Source organism: Spinacia oleracea, chromosome 4, assembly GCF_020520425.1.
Source record: "Spinacia oleracea cultivar Varoflay chromosome 4, BTI_SOV_V1, whole genome shotgun sequence".
Lineage (NCBI taxonomy): Eukaryota > Viridiplantae > Streptophyta > Magnoliopsida > Caryophyllales > Amaranthaceae > Spinacia > Spinacia oleracea.
The window spans coordinates 181,566,003-181,589,509 of record NC_079490.1 but is presented as its reverse complement, the minus strand read 5'-3'; the positions used below and the strand labels follow the sequence as shown (position 1 = coordinate 181,589,509).

The window sequence follows — 23,507 nt, the reverse complement described above, 5'->3', positions numbered from 1 at the left end:
CGGTTTTAAGTCCTTTCCTGCTCCGCGTTTTGAAGGATTCGGACCTTGGGCTACATTTCCGGCGCCCCTGGCTAGGCGTTAAACATTTCGGCGCCCAGCGTTGGGCGCTGGAAATTCTATTTTGGCAGTTCCCGGATTTCTTAACGCGTTTCCGAATGGGATCAGGATGTCACTCGATGCTTTCTTGTATATATAGGGGTTAAGTACGTCTTTCTTTTTCACCACTCTCAATCTTCCTCTTTTTGGCGATTGCTTAGCTTTTATTTTTCCCTGCTCTTGCCATGTCGATTCCTCCCTTCTCCCTCCAACGAGTTGTTAGGCGCTGGTTAAGAGCCCTTAATCCCACAGAAAAGGCTTTGTTGAAAGAATACCACTTAGAGGCATTCTTAGGCTTACAACAAATTAATATTGATTATAATTTTCTGTATGCGGCCCTGGACTTTTGGGATTGTGATCACCATATTTTTGTCTTTCGGGGCAATGAAGTATGCCCTTTGCCAGATGAATTTGCCGCGGTCCTTGGTTATCCTACCAATGTTACTCCTGCTACCCCTGGCACAGTTGAAGAGGGTAAAACAACCATAAGGGCTTTCCTAGGACTAGATGCTAACATGCTTGCTGAGATCGTTGTGGGTGATAAGGTTAATTTGGCAAAGCTTGTAAAACATCACTTTAGACCTAGTAAAAATATGACCGAACAGAAATTGAATATTCGAGCACTTGTATTCTGCCTGTTGAACCACTATTTACTGTCGAATAACAATGGCGAGTTCGGTGACATAAGGTTGATCCCTTTGATCAGCCAGATGGAGAGTTGCTATTCCATTATGCCGTTGGTTGTTGCCGAGACCTTACTGAGTGCGGATGAGTTGAAAAAGGACGCCAAGTCTGAAATTTTTAAGGGGAGCCCCCTATTGCTGCAGGTAATCGATCGTTTATTCGCGCAAAATAATACGCCTATTTTTTCTTTTTCTTTTCTTTTTTCGTTTGCCTCGATAGCCCCTTGCCCGGAACTGATTTTCAGCGCCTAGAGCTGGGCGTCGGAATTTCTGGTGCCTGGTCCTGGGCGTTGAAAGTGCGCCCCAAACATTTTCTGATCGTACCCGTTTTTTGCAGATTTGGCTCATGGAACGACTTAGGCTTTTAGAAGCTCCTGCGGATCCTAAACGTTATCGCTCTATAGCCTTGGGTAACCGAAAGTATTTGCACCAAGGCCAGGACGAGGCCGAGTGGGCCTCCTATTTTACTCATGGCATATGCTCTATTAAGTGGGTGGTACCGTGGTGGGGTTTGACTAATATGACGGGGGGTTCCGAGGCATTAGTTTATGTTTCTTTGTTGGGGATATCTCGGCCCGTTTACATCTTTCCTTACTGTGAGGGGGTCGAAAAGCACGAGGCTAATGCGTGACCTCGTCCCTCGTGGGTGTGACGTTTCTTTTTGTCAAATCAAGTGTAATTGGATTTCCTGTGAGTTTACACCCAATTGACTAGTAATATAGGAGTCGCCATTCAGTTTTTAACGACAATGAGAAAAACTGACAAAACCCGGTTATCGTGACATAAAGGGAGTGCAATTATGTTTGACCACGACGGCCATAGGTTCCCTTGTGATCCCTGGTGTGGGGATCTCTCAACATACACCCGCAAGGTAGAGATTGAGGGTTCGGGGGACTGTAACTACCGAGAGGAGTACTCGCTCTTCGATAACTCCAGAGGCAGGATATCCTTACTAGCTCAGCATAAATAATTGAAGGGACATGCGTTAACTATTAAACTAATCTGAGTTGATTTTAACAATATGCAACATATAATACTAGATCGATCGCGATTATCTGATTTAGATTGTTTTAAGGGACCTAGCATGATAATCCAATTTCCCAAAATATTATCTTTATTAGGCGTGATAGAACAATCAGATTTAATTAGTTTAAGAGTATATAAAAGGGCGAGGAAAGCGATTAAATCATGGAAAAGGGACACATTACGACGCACCCTTGAGAGGTGCGTCACGGTTCTCAGAAAACTAACCACTTTGACTTTGCTATTTCTCCTTTTATTTAACTAATCTCAAGATACGGGACAGGATACGTTCTGTTCGATTTTTGGATCGATTGCGACAGAACGCGTGATCAATTTCGCGGCGTGAGGCTTAGGCTTAGGGGTTGGAGTCAATACTCAGAATAATAATTGTGTGTGTGTCCTTTCACGTCGAACTTGGGGCTATATTTATAGAAAAGAGTTCGTGGAAAGATAGAATTGTAGAACTCTAATCCACGAGGAATTAGGAAAGAACACGTACCAGGTAATTTCAGCGCCCAGGGCTGGGCGCCGAAGATTTTAGCGCCCAGAGCTAGGCGTTGAAAATAGGGTCTGGACCGTTTCTTTGTCAGATTCGGACTCTTAGAATCCGGAGTGTATGAGACTTAATCGAGTCTTTTAGTGCGTATTAATTTTATGACGGGATGCGTCTGGGCCCGTTACGAACTCTAGGCTCGTTAGGATTTTAATTTAATACGTAACTCTTATTTTCGAATCGTATTAGGAATAGGATTCTCTCGCAACTTCTATCTCATTTAGGATTTATGTTGGAGTGCAACACCTAATTCTGGCAGGTTTCTATCTTTTATGACTTGCCACTTTTAACAACTACCCATTACGGCAGTTACTATTTTTAGCAGGTTTCCATGAATAGCAGGTTTCTATAAATAGCAAGTTTCGGGTGAAATGAAAAGGGTGATTGAGATTCGTTATTTTATAGGGGATGCGTTGTCAAGTGGAGATTTATGTTCTCATCATCGAACCTTCCCTTTCGGGAATGGGGACAAAAGTAGGTGTCTATAGTTAGCCCCCACTTTGACTGAGTCTTGGAGTAAGACGATGGTCAAAGTATTAGACGGAGTGCGTCACACAAGTCATGGTGACCTGTTTTTTGAGAGGGTCTCACGAGCCCCCGAGTGATAACATTTGACTTAAGGGTCATCACTTGAAGTGTCGACATATCCCTCACGTGTCATTGGGATTTGTCAACGGATAGTATAGAAACTCCCTCACTTTGTCATTGGAAGTATCTAAAGAGGCGTAGAAACTCCCTCACTTTGTCATTGGGAGTAGCTACAGATGTTTTCGAAATCAAAGCTATAAAGTGTAATTGGCCCTGGCCAAGCCCAACCACGAGGTAAAAATGTTTTTAAAGATTCTCATTTTCAGGGTTAGCTAAACGAGAAAACCCCCTTGTTTTTATGGGACGTAAAACGAAGGAAAATCCAGCACATCGTTCTTTTTTGGAAAAAACGGAAAACCAATCCTTCTAATTTTTGGAAAAAAGGAAAACTACTCACATCGTTCTTTATTTGGAAAAACGGAAAACCAGAAAAAGTTATCGCTGCAGCGACTAAGGACCTGCGCGGTTAGTGACGCAGACCCCGCCGGCTAAAGATGGCAAGCCTGTCCGCTAAGGGTGGACACCCCGTCCGATAGAAGTGGACGAATCTGTTTTTGAAATTTGAAAATAAGGACCTACGCGGTTTGTGACGTAGACCCCACAGGCTAAAGATGGCGAACCTGTCCGCTAAGGGTGGACACCCCGTCCGTTAGAAGTGGACAAATCTATTTTGAAATTTGTTTGTGCTTTTTGAAAATAAGGACCTACGTGGTTTATGACGTAGACCCCGCCGGCTAAAGATGGAGAGCCTGTCCGCTAAGGGTGGACACCCCGTCCGATAGAAGTGGACGAGTCTGTTTTGAAGTTCGTTTGTTTTTTTTGAAAATAAGGACCTACGCGGTTTGTGACATAGACCCCGCCGGCTAAAGATGGCGAGCCTATTTTGAATTTAAAGATTTTATTTTTCGAAAACTGAGGACCTGCGCGGCTAGTGACGCAGACCCCGCCCGATGAAGGTGGGCGAGCCCTGTCCGCTGAGGGTGGACGTCCCTACTCGCTGGAGGTGAGCGAACCTGAATTCGTCTTTTCGATTTTGGGATTCGCGTGCCGCGGTCTTGCCTGATTGAGGTGGACAAGTCCCTATTTCATTTTTTTCTTGTGATTTCTCTTGAGAATTTCTTTTTATTCATTCTTGTAGGAGCGAATTCTTTCGAGGGATGCTCGGATTCAGTTGCAACCTGAATGTGGGTTGACAACGTGCTTAGACGGACCATTGTCTCGTGGTCATCATCTTTCATGGTCTTGATCTAGTCTTTACGGCTCAATTTTGCCACTACTTGGGTCCTTGATTAGGGGACTACGTATAGGTATCAACGACGACCTTTGTCTTGAGGTCGTAATCCGATTTTATCCTTTGAGATTATCCAAACACGGGACTTCGTACGGCGTAGTCTGGGAATGTTGTTTTAACTCTGCATACTCTCTTTTGAAATATATATTTTCTTTCGAGCCCCCAAGCATTCGTGCTTGACGGTCATTTCTTGTTGAAGAGGTTCCTTGGGGACACGCATTTTGTAATGTCCTTGATCGTGTTTGGGACTGTGCTCGTAAGTGCGAGCGATCTTTGTAGTGGTGTGCTACTCTTAACAAAGTCGTGAGGTGCGACTTTCAGTAAAGAAATCGGTAATTCTTGAGTCGAATGGATACGGCAGGGCCCTATAGAAGTCAGGGGCCTTTTTGGGCCTGGGCTCATTTTCGGCGCCCAGGCCTGGGCGTCAGAAATAATTCACGCCCAAATGGGGCGTTGAAAATGTTGTTTGGGTTGGTCTTTTGATGACACAGTTGGCCTCTTGTTCATTCGTTTATTTCACTTGGAAGTTCTACGTATTCTTTTCTCTTTTGTTTTTCTTTATTTTTAGAACGTGATGATTTTCTCGAGAAGCCGTAGCCGATTGGTGGACTACGGTGTTTGTCGTTTTTGGGGAGATTATTTAAAGGGACTGTCACTCTTAAGGCGTACAGTTATTGCAATAGTTGGGCGAGTCTATATGGCCCGAGGAACATACCTTGAGACGTAAGACTTTGATCGCTCTTATTGTTATTTTGAACGTATATATTTTTTTTCTTTTGAACGCGCTCGTGAATGTTCGATACTTAGAATGATGATATGTATGTGCGAACGAGCGTTCATAGAATGGTCGTTGCGTGCGGTCCATTAATCAGTTCGCTTGAATCATTTTTCATTTTTTTTGAGCAATGACTGATTTTGAATAGTTTGTTTAGAAACTTGATAGGGTTCAGGCCTATTCATGAGGTGGGCTCAAGCATCGTGCCCTTTCGATCGTTCAAACATTTGCTTCGAGATTTTTTTTATTTTTCTACGTTCCCAAGTATGCATGTTGGGATGCTTCCTTTTGGCGTACGATTTTTGGTAGGTTCTTTCGAGAAAGATGCCTTGGGGTTCCGCTCGTGTAGGTGCGAGCTATCCCTTCCGTGGTAGGTAATATTTTGCTACCTTTAATCCTTAATGTAGAAGTCGTGTGGCTTGCATTTTGAATTTGGGCGATAAGTAGTCTTTGCCTCTCTTACACATGCTCTTGGTCGTGCCCGCATTAGTGCAATATGCCTTACTCTTTTTTTTACACTTGTACCGTGGGATGGTTGAACTTATGGTGCGACGTAGGATTGTGGCCTAACAACGTGTCTTAGAACATTCCTCCAGGTGTTGGGATATCATTATTTTTTATTTTATTTTTGCATTGGAGTACTTCATCACGCCTTGTTCAGGTGCTCGAACAAGTGCAGCACCTTCTGCGTGGGTGTGCACGGCTTATTACTTCGTTCAATGCGAGGATTCATAGATGTTTCTTTCTTGTTTTTATCCTTGATTTTTCTTTCGCTTTTTCTTTGGAACGACGTAGACTGTGTAACGGGTGTTTATAGGGCGAGCGTTATGTGCAGTAGTTTGATCAGAGTTTTGGTGACTCGCGATTTTCAGTTACCCTTGATAGTGGGGTGACTTTATATCTTCTAAGTAGTGCTTAGAATTTGGGAGGGGTTGTAGCCATTCTAAGGTTTGTTTTACACGATTGACCTTAGGATTGTGCCCCTATGACGTGTGTATAGCATTAGCGTCGAGAATTTGTGATAAAATCGTCATTTCGAGCATTTTTAGAGTGTTTTTCTCAAGCCCCCAATTGTAGCTACGGGATTGGCTTGGTGCTATAATGCTTGGCATACGTTTTTATGCATTCATGGTGACATGGATCATGAATAGTTTGAACCAGACTCGTTTAGTGCGAGGTACGTTCGAGTAGTGATCTGCTACTTCTCTTGTAAATGTCGTATTGTGCGACATTGCCATGGTCAAGGTAGTCACATGTTGAAGTGTGCCTTGACCAAAAGCTAGGTGCCTTCTTTACCCATAATCATATTTCGAAATCTTTTTGACTCACTTGCAACGTCGAGATAAACGCATACTTAGATTAAAACAACGACTCTTTATTATGTTCGAAGAAGTCTTTGAAAATTATTTGAAATCCGAGTCCTACTGTGTACAATCCGAGGTGTCCTAAGTAGGTTGACTTCTAGAAGGGTTCGTGCAGGATTACATGAGTGAATCAAAATACTGTTACGTTTTTTGGAATGCTGTCTAAGGATTTGCTGGAAGCCAGGGTGCAGGCGTTAAGATATTACTTGTGCCCGTGTGGCACATGCTTTGGGCTTTTAGGGCCATCTTTTCCAGAATGGCGGGAATATAAACCGTTTTCAAATTGACTTAGATTTACTTGGTGTATGTCTGCACAAAAGGTCAAGGTATACTTAGTTCTTTCCCTAGCTCTTTCATTTCAATTTTTTAGCCCCCAGTTTCTATTATGTCTTCCCATTAACGATGCTTTTAGATTTCGATTTTAGATGCCCGTGTCATATGTCTGAGTAGGGTGAGCCTTGGTTAAGTGCCAACTCCTATTGACAATGTCTGGTTTTTTTCAAAGGGGATTCGCAAGCATTTGAATTACCATGAACGGGTGCCCTGAGTTCGAAGGAACGATGGGGCGACGCCGTAGAACAATCCTCTTTATTGCAAGCTTACTGCCTTTATTACTTGTTGGCGATTATGACTCTGTCTAGTGGTGAAAGAAGGTCTTTAAGTGAGTTAGTTTGCTTTAGGGAGGGTCAAGTCGAGTACTTTAGAGGTCATTGACGCTTGCGCTAGCCCCCATTCATTTGAGGTAAAGCGATCTTTTGAGTCTTGGCTAAGTGCCTAGGAGTGTGAGTGCTCCTTCTGGCAAGGGTACGTGCCCTTATTATTTTTCGATGTGTGCTCGTTTTGGCATCTTGATGACTTGGATTCTTCTTTTGACTTAATTTTTTTCTTTCGACTTGGATTGCAAGTAATTAAATTTCAATGAGGGACTTCTATTTTTTATTCTTGTTTTTCTATAGGCTTTAATATTTTTGCAAATTGGTTGGACCGAATCATGGATTGCCTACGTATCCGCCTTAAATAGATTTAATTTGGAATCAGGCCTTGCGTAGTTCTTAGCCTAGAAAATGGTTTCTTAGAATGCTATTTTAAACAAGTACGTTCGAGTGGAATCGTAATGTTTGAAATAGGGTGAAATAAGTGAAGTTTATTATTATTTTAATCTGCCGCTTTGCCGTAAGCCAAAATTTTGTTTTATTTTTTTAAGTACATGTATTTGCACAAAAATCTTTTCATGTGTTTTTTGGTACGTATATCTGATTACGTGTTGTACCCCTCCAAGTGTTCGTTATTTTTCCGTGCATGTGTGGATAAAATGTGGCAAGCAAAGAGATTCAACGCCCAGGCTGGGGCGTTTAAGATTTCGGAGCCCAGCTGTGGGCGCTGAAAATGATTTCTGGGAGGATCTTTTTTTTTGTGCGCTAAATGCTTCTTTTTCTTTTTAGACGAACTTTTAAAGGCGCTTTGCAAAGTTTTCTTTTTTATTATTTATTATTTTTTTGTACTTTTCATTTGTCTTCTTTTTTATTCGTGACTCAAGACGGTTTGAAAGATGGGTTGAATGAGATAGGATAATTTTTATAGGTATTGGTCAAGCACGAGGATTACATCAACCAAGGCCAATGAATAGCATAGGGACGGCTCAAGGATGTATCCAAATAAGTTATATGGTCATTATACTAATGGTGGTGTAATAATGGGTATGACGCACGTGTCAATGGCCGTACGTGGTTTGCAGTTGATAACAAGTTCAAGAACAAGAGTCGAGTTGATGGTTTCTTGGGTTATGGCGATGAGAACATGGATGGGTTAAATGAGCTGAACAGGGGCCCCAGAGCGAAGGCTTCTAAGAACATAAGGATTGGAAAGGGTAGACATCGTAGAACTTTATGTAGTTTTTGTGATATGATTTGGATTGGTTGACTCAATTCTTTTCCTTCGTTTACTTGGGTAAATTTCGCACTTTGGGAGGTACGAGCTAAGTATTTCTTGGCTTGCTCTCTTCGCTCTCCCTTTTCCCTTTCTATTTTCTCTTTTTGCTTGGGATTTCTCCCCAACATAATTTTTTTTATTTGGGCTAAAAGGTAGATGATTGTGGTCTTTGAGTCACGAGGCGAGACTGAGTGAGTCTCGTTTGGTAGGCCTATAGTGGACCTTTAACTTTAGTAGGCCTAGGGTGGACCTTTAGCTTTAATAGGCCTAGGGTGGACCTTTTAATTGTCTTACTTTGCAAGCGTATTTAGTCGTTTCTTAAAATGTGCAAATAGCGTAGATTCAAAATGTTATTTTTACCTTATTGAAATTTAACGAAAGAATTACATCGAAAATAATTTTTTTTGCTTCTTTTCAGATTCCAGTTTCCGGGATTAAACTGGAAGTTGTGATTTAGACTCGAACTTTCATTAATTTTTCTGATTATAACCCATGTATGAATACAAGGAGGTGGCCTAGACTCAAAATAATGACGTGGCGTAAGCCTATAATACTTGACCAAGCGACTCTCAGACTTCGGCTAATTGGACCATAACTTTCGTTGGTTGACACTTTAGATTTTAACCCTTGGGTGTTCATTTGTCACGCGCCATTTTGCTTAATGTTGGCAAAGTAGTTAGTTGGGGAGATCGAATTTTCTTTTGTTTGCAAGACTAGAATCATTAGTGCGGTTTCCCTCTTAGTGTGTATTGCTTTACCCCGATGGTAGCCTTATGGCATGCCGACTTGGGTATTTTCATGGTTCGTCATGTTGCATTCATGGAGAATCTTTTAGTCCGTACATAGGAGTATTTAAAGGAACGAGTGGCTCGAGAGGACTATGATAGTCGTGACCCAATGTGATCATAAGCCTTGAGGCCATTAATTTTTGCTAATGGTATTGACACCTTAGGTTCACTTTGGGGTTGTGCGACTATGGGGGAATGATTTTCAGAATGTGACTGTTTCCATTTTGCAAATACTATAATATATTCTTTTTATTGGTGAGAGAGAGTATTGAGGCCGTAGACTCTTAACAAGGGATGACAATTACATATGGGTGCTTATTGATTTAAATGTTAGGAAGGGAGACTCAATATGGTTTAACCTTTTAACTTGCAGAACGACACCAAGCATTAGGATCGATTCTATGGATAAGACAACTAAGACTTAGGATTTAGATTGTACTTTGGCATAGCCTAGTCTAGACTCAGATTTATTTTTTATTTGAACATTATTTTTCCTTGAAGACTCTATTTGAACATTATTTTTGAATACTTTGCCCATGTGACATCCAAGGTTATTTTAATTAGTATGCTCGGTTTTGGTGCCGAACATTGTCGTCGTAGGAGGCCTAACAACGACACAAAGAGTTATTTATTTATTTTCGCTTTTAGAATCGAGTGCCTTTTCATACGCCCTCGCAGCAATTTTTTTTACGAAAAGTTTTTTTTTTTGCTACGTGTTTTTTTTATGCGCGGGCACCGAGGCTGCTGTGCCTGACCAAAAGGCTAGGCAGCAACTTCAGCGCCCAGCGGTGGGCGTGAGAAATATTGGCGCCTAGCCAGGGGCGCTGAAAATGCGTCCCCGACTGGTACTCGTTTTCTGTTCGCGTATATTCTTTTGTTTTATGCGACTTAATTTTGCGTGCTTGCCTAATAACGTCCTTTACGCGTTATGCAGCGTTGTGGGATCCGTTATAGGCCATCCCGAGCGTCGCTTATTTTTGTGGCGATCGTTCGGGTTTGCGGAACACGTATTTTGGTATAACTCTTTGGCCAATTGGTTTATGAATGTTTGGGCAATTTTTAAGGTCGTTGGTTTTCTAGCATTATTTGTCACACTCAATCACGTATTTCGCTACACATAACTAACATTACATCATGAGGCAAGATATAATATGTCATGTAGTTTATGATAGGCTTCTATGGGTAGTATTTGCGTCGTCTTGGTACCGCTTCTATCGCAGATCCAACATATGCCCCGGTCGAGGTAGTGCCTTCAACAGACGAATTTCGCCCAAGAGGCCAATCATGATGTAAGCCAAGGGGGCATGCACCAATGAGAGGGACCTAGTGGGCGAGCGATTGGGTTTGGGACGGGTGTACTACTAGCGAAAGTGCCGAGTGGACAACATTCGAAGCGTATGCACCCCCCGGTTGGCGATGGGTATCCTTAGTCCCAACTCCCGAGATGAAACATCCAAGGGAGCCAGATTCGTTATGCGGTTCTGTCCGTTCACATTAATATGCTGATTTTCAGGTCGTCCCAACTTGATGGGGAAATAAACGCGGGGTATGATCGTTTCACCCTTCGGCTATTTTGATTACCTACTAGCACGAGTATTTCCTTCACTATCCCCAGTGGAGTCGCCACTGTGAAGGGGTCGAAAAAGCACGAGGCTAATGCGTGACCTCGTCCCTCGTGGGTGTGACGTTTCTTTTTGTCAAATCAAGTGTAATTGGATTTCCTGTGAGTTTACACCCAATTGACTAGTAATATAGGAGTCACCATTCAGTTTTTAACGACAATGAGAAAAACTGACAAAACCCGATTATCGTGACATAAAGTGTAATCCCCCGTAATTCTATACATTTCATTTATATATTTTAACGTATATTTAATATATTTAAATAAGAATTTATGAATTTTGGAAATAAATATATAATTAACGTGCATTTATTTATTACATTTTAATATTTTCAACGATTTACGAAATCGAAAATGATTTTAGAATTTTAAGTTGAAAAGAATTTGAATTACGAAAATTGATTGAATTTAGAAAACGATCCTATTCAATTTTGGACTCGAATCATAAAAGCTAAATCCTACTCCTAGCCCAATTGGGGAAAGCCCAAACCAATAAAACCCAAACCAATACTCCCTTCCCTTTTCTAATTCACGTGAGACCAAAGGAAACAACAAAAAAAAAAAAAGAAAAAAAAAAAACCCTCTCCCTCCTTCAACCTCACGTACAACACCAAACACTCATCCCTCTCAGCCGTTCTCTCTCCTCCCTTCACGTCCGCCGCTTCTGCCAAGCCGTCGGACCGCCGTTGCTTCACCACCGTCGACGTGCTCCTCTCCCCTTTTCCGCCAGCCGCCGCGTGCGCAGCCGCGACCCCCAGGCCAACCACCACCTGCATCTTCGTCGCAGCCCTGCCCAGCCGACACCCTCTTCGATCTCTCTCCTCCTTCGCGTAGAAACCATCTCCTCCCCTGCTTGTTTCTTGCGCAAGCCAGCCGGCCGCCGCCATAACATTGTCGTTGCCGTGCCGCCGCGCCACAGCACCACCTCCGGCCAACCACTCTCCCTTCCCTCTCTCTTTTGGCGGAGAATTCTCTGTAGGCGACTTTTGAATTATTAAAGTGGTCTTGCAGTTTGTTTACACAAGGTACGTACATACCTGCGTGCTTGGAATGTGTGCTAATTGTTGAAACCATGTGTATTATTGATGAACTTGGTTATGTTAATGTTGTTGATGAACTTAGTCAGGTTGAAATTGCATGTTTGATACTGTTGGATGAACATATTAAACCTTTATTGCATTTTGAGGATTATAACATGTTAGTATGGAAGATTGATGCAAACATGTTTGATTGGGAACACTAGAGTATTTAGTATATAATTCAGATCAGTTAATTGTTGTTCCCTTTTTAGCTTTTCACTACTTTATGAGGGCGGAGGACCTCATTTAGTAAGTTGAAACCTTATACCCATATTCAGGGGTTGATCAGTATTAAAGAAAAGATTGGAGTTAATTGGAATGAATCCTGTTTGATGCCTTGTGATCACTTACTCAATTCCAAGATAAAAACAGTTATAAATAAATGTGAGTTGCATGCCTTATGTGATTGTCGAGTCATAACAGGGTGTTAATTTGTAAATCATGTAAAGTGAAACTGAGTAGCAATAGCTTTAGACTGTGCACGTCTAAAGTGACGGACAAACAGGAGTTGGGGTTCATGGTGGTAGCCCATGGCCTTTCATTCGGACCGGATTGATCACCGCGTCCTATTTTCAGTCAAACGTTCCTCGATATCGCAGGTCACTGAGGTTACGGAGTCGCGCCCGTACCTCGTCTAGCTAGAAAACTCGGTCCATTGCCTATTTCAATTAAAATAATATTATTGTTATAAAAGTCTAGTCCAGTCTAGCCTAGTCTAGTTAAGTATGGTCTTCAGATTATCATGATTTGTCTGCCCTTATTTATGTTCATTAGTGTCATGTTAGGATTGATCGTTTAATAGTATCATGTTAGGATTATTATTGATTTAGTATGTAGTACTCAGCTTTGCTGATTACGTGCTTTTGCTTGTGCATGTTGATCATGGCTATGCCTTATTGATCCTGTGATGACCCAATCTTTGGTGAGCAGTCTCTAAGGATCAATAAGCATTGTCCATCTGCAGGTTTGAAGATGTTGCATCATTGGGATCGGGAATAGAGAGCTTGTATTTAGTTTTGATTTGCTAAGTTAACTTGGGTTTGTTAATTGGGACTTTAAACTTGTCGTACTATTTATATTTCCTTATTTTCGTTGGTTGATTTTTGGGGACTAAATCTGTAATCGATTATTTATAAACCTAAAGCTAGTTTTATGTTTTCCGCTGCAAAATTCTGAATAAGCCGTTACGTTTTCACACGGGCGATAATGCCTTGATAATTCTCTACGTTTTATATTAAAAGATTATTTTAGAAAAGAGAGAATTGTCGGGGTGTTACAAAGTGGTATCTAGAAGCTAAGGTTTTACTTTAATAAATTTTTAGGCGCCTAACTATCTAGTTATTTAAAATAAATTTCTTAAAAATCGAGATTCTACGTATTATAGACCTATAGTGTTCAAAAATTGGTACTTTTTTTTGGGGGGCCGATTTCCTTTTATCTTGTTTGAAAGTATATAATATTTCTTATTTAAGTTCGAAATCAAATTATTTATTCAAATTAAAGTGACTTTCGAAATTTTTATTCTTTTCTTATTATTTATTATTCAAAAATGAGTACAATTTTTTTTTAAAAAAGTTCAAAACTTTTTTTTTAAAAGTTGTTTCAAGAGTTAGAATTCGTTATTTAGGAAATATAAATCTTTTTCGAATTAATAATTTTATTTTCGAATTTATTCGCTACGCATTTCCTTAATTTATTTTACTTTATTTATTTATATTTTATTTATGTTATTATTCTATGTTATAATTTTATTATAACTTCGTTCTTTTATTTCGTTATATAAATGATTCTAATGCTTTAGTTTATGAGAGATGGGTAGTATAAGAAGGGCATATAAGATAGAATTATATGTGCATTAGTAGCTAGTCAATGATAAGAAATTGATTGTTATGTATGTGCATGTGCTAATTGTTTAAGTGTTACATTTACATGTGCATAAAGAATTGTTTGATTCCACCAAACTTATTGATTATTGAACCTTGTTTATGTTTTGGCTGGAAAATCGTTAGTGAGACTTTGAATTGTTTATTTCAGGAATAAAATGTTTCTTTCCAAGTATACTAACATAGGATCCTTCGAGAAACTTGATATAGAAACCCCTGATATTTACGTGAAGAAAATTGTGTTTGGATGTGAATATTATGCTAAAGTTCAAGGGCAACCTATCTTAATGAGAAAGGATATCATAGCAGCCACAATCATTAATTGCTTACCTAACAAATTTCCATACCTAGAACTCAAGGAAAAGTTTAAAGACATGCATTCTGATAATGGGACTCCAAACTTGACTAAGTATGGAACTTGGGATGGTAGATGGAAATATGATTCAGAAATTCTGACCACCATTATTGAAGCGGCAGAAAGTGGGTTTAGAGACGGTAAAATCGTAGGGAGTCATGTTGGGGATTCAGTTACAGAAGAACCTATGGGAATTAGTGTAAATAATGACCTAGAGGAAAATGATGTAGCTGTGGAGAATGAGAATGTAGGTGTTGAGGCAGAGTATCCTAACCCAGCGGCTCATGAGCCAACCATTGAGATCTCTAGTGATTCGGATGCAGAGCTCGAAAGTGAACAGGAGATGGCAAGTGAGCCTAATCAAGATGAAGACATGGGTGAAGATGCAAACCCTGAGGAAGACCCCGATGAAGACCCTGAAGAAGAGTTCGATAATCTTGAGATCTAAATTTCACTTCGCAAGTTTCAGGAGCAATGGATAGGCAAGAGGCCACAAATATTTTGAAGTCATAAATAGTTAATTTAACTCTTTTATGTTTTAGAGAATAAGTAGCGAAGCTACAATAGTTTAAAGTTAAAGTTTATTGAAGTTTGAAATGTTCTTTATTATTTTGAAGGATGTAATAAATATTTATGGAGTTAGCAATAAAAGTTAAAGTTTTCAAGGAATTGTTCTTTATTCTATTTTGAGGATTCCATAATACCCCAACCTTTAGGTAACACGTCATGGATTAATTTTCCATTGGTTGCATACTCAGTGTGAATTGTGGATCAATTTAATTGCCACAATAATATTAAATGATTTGAGTACATAAAGAAAGTGAGGGCCAATCTAGACCCTCATGACCAATATGATTCAAAAGGTTATGCCCTATGTGCAGTGTGTGAATGTCTTTCGTGAATTATCGAGGATGATTATTTTTCAATGATTATTGCATCTTGTAGACGATCGTTGCACCTTCATAAACGATTGTCGTGCCTTCATAAATGATGTGTATTAATGTGAACATTGTTGGTTGAGGCGAACTTTATGGTCAATTCAAGTATTAAATTGTATGGGATAACGTATAGGTGATGTTTCAAACCTAAAGTAGAGTATACTAATTGCAGGCCGCGTTCTAGAATGGCCAACAATAATGACTTAGTTGTTGCTATTCGCCTCTTGGCGGAAAAGATGACCCCACCTTTTTAGAAAACCAGATTGGAGAGTTTGAGAAATTGTTTGGGGATTTGAATTGTCTTGAGAATATGAGAGTGGGTCAAGTTGTCATGTATTTGAAAGATGAAGCCGATTTACAGTGGAGAGAAATAGAGTTAGGCTTAGCGCTGCTGAAAGATTCAATTAGGATTCAATTGTTACTGCCTTAAGGGAAAGGTTTACCCTACCTTTTATGAGAAAGCAGAAAGTTTAGGAATTCATAAACATTAGTATGGGGAGCATGACCATCGATGAATACTATTGCAGATTTATAGCATGACCACCTTAGGATTAGGTGGGGAAACCTCTACATCTTTGGATTTTGTGTATGGGGGAGATGCTCATATTTATGGGTTGCAGTCTAGAATGGACAAGAAAAATATTGTCGTTGGGGAGAAAAGAAAAGAGTTTAATGCTGGGGAAAACCAAGGAAATTTCAAGAGAAATATGAATGAAAATGGTAATGGGAGTGGTAACCAGGTAAAGTAGGGATTTAACCAGTCAGGAAATTAGGGTCGAAGCCTTTAGGGGCGTAGAACAACTAAGAGAACTTCCATAAGTCTGCTAATGAGAATAACAACCAGGATAAGGCTCCGGATAAACTATTCGTTATGAGTAGAAGTGAAGCTGAACGTTTTGCAGATGTAGTTTATGGTACTTTTCTATTAACTCCGTGCCAGTTAAAACATTGTTTGATTCAGGGGCAACTTGCTCTTTTATTTCGTGCTCTATTGTTAAAAGTTGAAGTTAGTAGATTTTGAGGCGATTGATTTACCTGTTAGTCTACCTACTGGTGTAACCATAAAGTGTACCAAGTTGTTTAAGAACTTGCCTTTGAAGACAAAAGATTGTGTTTTTCCTTCTGATTTGATAAAGTTTAGTCTGAGGGACCTAGATGTAATTTCGGGGATGGACTAGCTAAGTGTGTACAAGGCTAAGGTAGATTGTGAAGTTCAGAAAGTAAGTTTAAGGAACCTTATTGGAAAATTGACCTCATATAGATGTTTTGAAAAGTCCAAGAACCTTTACTTATTTCCGTAATGCAAGTGAGGAAATTGATGAATAGGGAGTACGAACTATTTTCTGTAGTGTGTCAGAGGTGATTAAAGAAGTTAGTGACAATCGAGGATGTTGCCATTGTGAGTGGATTCATTGATGTGTTTCCGAGTGAAATTACAAGTATGTTACCTGTTAGAGCTTTTGAGTTCACTATAGACTTAGATCCTGAAACGACACCTATATCCAAAGCACCTTATAGCATGACACCTCCTGAAATGAGCGAATTAAGACACAATTGCAAGAGTTGTTTGTTAAGGAGAAAGATAAGAGTATGGAACCATGCATCGATTTTAGGGAGCTAAACACCATCAAGAACGAGTATCCTTTGCCTAGGATAGATGACATATTTGATCAATTGAATTGGGCGAGTGTGTTCTCAAAGTCTGATTTGTGTTGAAGTACCACCAATTGAGGATAGATGATAAGGGCCTAGACCTCATTAGGACTCGTTATTGTCATTATGGGTTTAGAGTAATGTCTTTTGGGTTAACCAATGCACCTGCCATAAATATGGAATTGATGAATGAGATTTCCCACGAATTCCGAATTAAGTTTGTTATTATATTACTGATGGTATCCTGATTTATTCAAAGAATGCAAAAAGAGCATAATGAAATCTTGAGGATTACTTTGGAAACGCTTAGAAAGAATCTAGTTTTTTTTTCTTAAATGAAGTATACAAATCTTGAAGTCATGTGTGTATAAGTGACACCAGTGGAAAAGTGAAGGACTAACTTGATTGAGAACTATGTTACGTAAGGGAATAAATCTAAGAGACGATTTGAGTGGTCCAGGATCGTTAGAAATCATTGTTGTCTGGAAAAGATGTAAAGAAATACATGAATTGGCGCAAGAGCTAAGAGAAAAGCCCAAAAGTTATACACCCATGAAAAGCGTAATGAGGTTCGGTAACAAGGAAAAGTTGAACAGAAGGAATTTCTGTAGATCCTGCTAAGATTCAAGCTGTGAGTGAGCGACCTACTCCAAAGAACGTGTCCGATACTTGAAGTTTTCTAAGCCTAGATGACCATTATAGGAGTTGTGAAACACTTTCCGAAGAGAGCAAAACCATTGACCAACTTGTTGAAAGAGGAATCAAAATTCGAGTGGAGTGAGAAATGGGAGAAAGCTTTCTAAATTTTGAAAGAGCGTTTGACTTCCGCACCTGTTGTCGCGTCAATTGAAACTTTATGAAGCCAATTACCCAACCCATGACCTAAAGCTAGCTGCTAGTGCGTTGCTTTGAATGATTTGGAGACATTATCTTTATGGGACAACATTTGAGATCCTTACCGACTATAAAGTCTGAAATTTTGGCAAAAAGGCCTAGTGAATCTTGTGAACAACATTGAAATGAGTATTTCTTTCCACCCTGCAACCGATAGACAGACTGAGATTACTATGAAATATATGTTGAGATTCTGTGTTAATTGACTTTAAGGGTAATTGGGAAGACCAACTAGAGTGATTGAATTTCTTGCACCAATAGTTACCATGCGAGCATTACGATGTCACATGTTGAGGCATTGTGAGGGAAAAGTGTAGAAGTCCATTGCTAGAATGATTTGAGTGAAAATATTGTATTGAGGACATAATTCGTTGAGGAAGAAATACCCAAAGTTATTCCGTGAGATGAGTTACGAGGGCGTAACTCGTTTTCTTTAAGAGGGGTAGAATGCGATATAAATTCGCGCTTTTTACCTAATTTTATGGTGTTTTCATGCATTTCTATGCTTATTTTAGCAAATTATACATGTCGATGCAAGTAAATAGATTCTTCGCGTAAGAAATAGGTGTTCATGAGTAATTCAAGAAACTTTAAGTTGGCAAAAGAGTGTACATAAATGCCACAAGTACTTCTACAATAAGAATAAGTTCAAAAGTTTGGAAAGATATGTGAATTTTCGTGTCAAGTTTCGGGACGAAACTTCTTTTAAGAGGGGTAGATTGTAATCCCCCGTAATTCTATACATTTCATTTATATATTTTAACGTATATTTAATATATTTAAATAAGAATTTATGAATTTTGGAAATAAATATATAATTAACGTGCATTTATTTATTACATTTTAATATTTTCAACGATTTACGAAATCGAAAATGATTTTAGAATTTTAAGTTGAAAAGAATTTGAATTACGAAAATTGATTGAATTTAGAAAACGATCCTATTCAATTTTGGACTCGAATCATAAAAGCTAAATCCTACTCCTAGCCCAATTGGGGAAAGCCCAAACCAATAAAACCCAAACCAATACTCCCTTCCCTTTTCTAATTCACGTGAGACCAAAGGAAACAACAAAAAAAAAAAAAGAAAAAAAAAAAAACCCTCTCCCTCCTTCAACCTCACGTACAACACCAAACACTCATCCCTCTCAGCCGTTCTCTCTCCTCCCTTCACGTCCGCCGCTTCTGCCAAGCCGTCGGACCGCCGTTGCTTCACCACCGTCGACGTGCTCCTCTCCCCTTTTCCGCCAGCCGCCGCGTGCGCAGCCGCGACCCCCAGGCCAACCACCACCTGCATCTTCGTCGCAGCCCTGCCCAGCCGACACCCTCTTCGATCTCTCTCCTCCTTCGCGTAGAAACCATCTCCTCCCCTGCTTGTTTCTTGCGCAAGCCAGCCGGCCGCCGCCATAACATTGTCGTTGCCGTGCCGCCGCGCCACAGCACCACCTCCGGCCAACCACTCTCCCTTCCCTCTCTCTTTTGGCGGAGAATTCTCTGTAGGCGACTTTTGAATTATTAAAGTGGTCTTGCAGTTTGTTTACACAAGGTACGTACATACCTGCGTGCTTGGAATGTGTGCTAATTGTTGAAACCATGTGTATTATTGATGAACTTGGTTATGTTAATGTTGTTGATGAACTTAGTCAGGTTGAAATTGCATGTTTGATACTGTTGGATGAACATATTAAACCTTTATTGCATTTTGAGGATTATAACATGTTAGTATGGAAGATTGATGCAAACATGTTTGATTGGGAACACTAGAGTATTTAGTATATAATTCAGATCAGTTAATTGTTGTTCCCTTTTTAGCTTTTCACTACTTTATGAGGGCGGAGGACCTCATTTAGTAAGTTGAAACCTTATACCCATATTCAGGGGTTGATCAGTATTAAAGAAAAGATTGGAGTTAATTGGAATGAATCCTGTTTGATGCCTTGTGATCACTTACTCAATTCCAAGATAAAAACAGTTATAAATAAATGTGAGTTGCATGCCTTATGTGATTGTCGAGTCATAACAGGGTGTTAATTTGTAAATCATGTAAAGTGAAACTGAGTAGCAATAGCTTTAGACTGTGCACGTCTAAAGTGACGGACAAACAGGAGTTGGGGTTCATGGTGGTAGCCCATGGCCTTTCATTCGGACCGGATTGATCACCGCGTCCTATTTTCAGTCAAACGTTCCTCGATATCGCAGGTCACTGAGGTTACGGAGTCGCGCCCGTACCTCGTCTAGCTAGAAAACTCGGTCCATTGCCTATTTCAATTAAAATAATATTATTGTTATAAAAGTCTAGTCCAGTCTAGCCTAGTCTAGTTAAGTATGGTCTTCAGATTATCATGATTTGTCTGCCCTTATTTATGTTCATTAGTGTCATGTTAGGATTGATCGTTTAATAGTATCATGTTAGGATTATTATTGATTTAGTATGTAGTACTCAGCTTTGCTGATTACGTGCTTTTGCTTGTGCATGTTGATCATGGCTATGCCTTATTGATCCTGTGATGACCCAATCTTTGGTGAGCAGTCTCTAAGGATCAATAAGCATTGTCCATCTGCAGGTTTGAAGATGTTGCATCATTGGGATCGGGAATAGAGAGCTTGTATTTAGTTTTGATTTGCTAAGTTAACTTGGGTTTGTTAATTGGGACTTTAAACTTGTCGTACTATTTATATTTCCTTATTTTCGTTGGTTGATTTTTGGGGACTAAATCTGTAATCGATTATTTATAAACCTAAAGCTAGTTTTATGTTTTCCGCTGCAAAATTCTGAATAAGCCGTTACGTTTTCACACGGGCGATAATGCCTTGATAATTCTCTACGTTTTATATTAAAAGATTATTTTAGAAAAGAGAGAATTGTCGGGGTGTTACATAAAGGGAGTGCAATTATGTTTGACCACGACGGCCATAGGTTCCCTTGTGATCCCTGGTGTGGGGATCTCTCAACATACACCCGCAAGGTAGAGATTGAGGGTTCGGGGGACTGTAACTACCGAGAGGAGTACTCGCTCTTCGATAACTCCAGAGGCAGGATATCCTTACTAGCTCAGCATAAATAATTGAAGGGACATGCGTTAACTATTAAACTAATCTGAGTTGATTTTAACAATATGCAACATATAATGCTAGATCGATCGCGATTATCTGATTTAGATTGTTTTAAGGGACCTAGCATGATAATCCAATTTACCAAAATATCATCTTTATTAGGCGTGATAGAACAATCAGATTTAATTAGTTTAACAGTTTATAAAAGGGCGAGGAACGCGATTAAATCATGGAAAAGGGACACATTACGACGCACCCTTGAGAGGTGCGTCACGGTTCTCAGAAAACTAACCACTTTGACTTTGCTATTTCTCCTTTTATTTAACGAATCTCAAGATACGGGACAGGATACGTTCTGTTCGATTTTTGGATCGATTGCGACAGAACGCGTGATCAATTTCGCGGCGTGAGGCTTAGGCTTAGGGGTTGGAGTCAATACTCAGAATAATAATTGTGTGTGTGTCCTTTCACGTCAAACTTGGGGCTATATTTATAGAAAAGAGTCCGTGGAAAGATAGAATTGTAGAACTCTAATCCACGAGGAATTAGGAAAGAACACGTACCAGGTAATTTCAGCGCCCAGGGCTGGGCGCCGAAGATTTCAGCGCCCAGAGCCAGGCGTTGAAAATAGGGTCTGGACCGTTTCTTTGTCAGATTCAGACTCTTAGAATCCGGAGTGTATGAGACTTAATCGAGTCTTTTAGCGCGTATTAATTTTATGACGGGATGCGTCTGGGCCCGTTACGAACTCTAGGCTCGTTAGGATTTTAATTTAATACGTAACTCTTATTTTCGAATCGTATTAGGAATAGGATTCTCTCGCAACTTCTATCTCATTTAGGATTTATGTTGGAGTGCAACACCTAATTCTGACAGGTTTCTATCTTTTATGACTTGCCACTTTTAACAACTACCCATTACGGCAGTTACTATTTTTAGCAGGTTTCCATGAATAGCAGGTTTCTATAAATAGCAAGTTTCGGGTGAAATGAAAAGGGTGATTGAGATTCGTTATTTTATAGGAGATGCGTTGTCAAGTGGAGATTTATGTTCTCATCATCGAACCTTCCCTTTCGGGAATGGGGACAAAAGTAGGTGTCTACACTTACCGAGTCATGCGACAGTACGGCTTAAGGCAGACTATCCCGTTTTCCGATACGGTACCACCTAAAGTAGCGGTCTTTTCCGAAGCACGGGTTCAAGCGTGGGCTAAGTATTATGGTGGCCTTGCGCGTTGGACCGTGGCTAGAGATGGCTTTGTGGGTCTTTCCAAAAACTACAAGTTGTGGATGAGTTCCGATGATAAGGCTGTGAGAACTAAGGCTCGAAATGATGAGCCGGCTGAGCTTTTGATACCTCGAGGTAGGGCTAAGTATGAGAGCCGTGATACTGCTAATCCTCGCGACCATGGTATTAAGACTGTAAAAGCTTGTCCTGGTCGAAAGCGAAAGGAAGTTCCTCCCCGTTCCAGTTCTAGGCCTAAAAAGGTGCCTAACACAAAGGGGCCTGCCGTTCACAAAAGAAATTCAAGCTCTCGCGGAGATCGTCGCCGGAATAATGTATGGGTTATGAAAGTTCAGCCCCTAGTAGAACCAGTGGCTAATCCAATTGATGTTGATAATCCTTCCCCTACCATTGTTTGTGCCCTTGAGGCTGAGCGGGCTATATCTGTTCAAACTGAAAATGTTTCTGAGGCCTTGGCATCCTTGGAAGTTAGTGTCAAGGAGACTGTTCTTATGGAGATTGATATAGGAGCAGCGCAGAAGCCTGTGGAGGTGGACCCTGCGAACATTGCCCTATATAAAAATTTATTTGATGATCCGGAAGAACTCGAGTAGTGTAGTTCTTGTTAGGGTGTAGGTGCCCTTTATTTATTTCGGTTGTGTTTGTTTTTCATTCCTTAGCACTTTTTGTTTTACTTCTTATTATTTTTAAATAATAATAATGGCGTAATTTTATTTTTCTTGTTTTTCTTTTGCTTCTCCCTTTCTTTTATTTGCTCATTTCCAACACTTACGCACGTTATATTTTCATTTGATTGGACCGAATCCATAAATAGGATTGCCTACGTATCCTTGTTAAATAACTTTAATTTAGAATCAGGTCGCGCGTAGTTCTAGCTAGAATAAATTCTAGGATGCCGAATTCGATAAGCACGTTCTGAGATGGAAACATATTATTTGAAACGGTAGAATAAGTGAAGTTTATTATTATTTAAATCTGCTGCTTTGCCGTAATCCAAAAATTTGTTTTATATTTTTTTGAGTACATGTATTTTTTGGTGGTACGTATATCTGAATACGTGTTGTACCCCCCCCCCCCAAGTGTTCGTTATTTTTCCGTGTGTGTGCGGATAAAGTGACGAGCACTTCTGGGCAAAATTTGGCAAGCAGAGAGAATCAGCGCCCAGGCTGGGGCGTTGAAGATTTCGGCGCCCAGCTTTAGGCGTTGAAAATGATTCCTGGGGAGATTTCTTGGCGCGTTGCTTCTTTTCCTTCACATGTTCTTGCATTTATTTCTTTTTCTTTGTTTCATTTTACTTTTTATTCGCCATAAATCAATTTTGACACTGTTTCGGAAGCTTTTTGGACTGGTAGCGTTAGACGCATTTTCGTCGGGATTAATTTTTTCTATTCATAACTCGAAACGGCTTTGAAAATGGAGTTAGGGTGCAGAAGATATGAAGATATTTGCGTAGGCTTTTTGGGTGGGTTGAGGTGCGTGTTGTTAATAATGGGGATGATGGGTTCATGTTTTATGAATTTTTTTTGTTGAGCAACATTTGCATTGTTTGATTTTTTTTGTTTTCTTTGGGTTGCACGGGTTTGACCTTTTGTCTTGGAAATATGAAGGGGATGGTGTGGTTTATTTTGTGGATTTTCGGGAATTGATTTCGATGTCACGATTCAAAATCGAGTGGGCCTTGCTATTGGGCCTAAA

At 40.0% G+C, this 23,507-nt stretch overlaps 1 protein-coding gene across 1 annotated transcript; it reads left to right on the top strand.

Moving 5' to 3' along the window:
• The first annotated feature begins 13,433 nt into the window (after positions 1-13,433).
• On the top strand, positions 13,434-20,308 carry LOC130472390 (uncharacterized). Its single transcript, XM_056843137.1, has 2 exons — positions 13,434-19,059; positions 20,044-20,308. The coding sequence occupies exon 1, from the start codon at positions 13,832-13,834 to the stop codon at positions 14,474-14,476; it is 645 nt and encodes a 214-aa protein (XP_056699115.1). The 5' UTR covers positions 13,434-13,831; the 3' UTR covers positions 14,477-19,059; positions 20,044-20,308.
• Positions 20,309-23,507: the final 3,199 nt, after the last annotated feature.

What these genes read in the sequence shown, in the direction of transcription:
- LOC130472390 (XM_056843137.1), top strand. Translation starts at nt 13,832, where the DNA reads ATGTTTCTTTCCAAGTATACTAACATAGGATCCTTCGAGAAACTTGAT.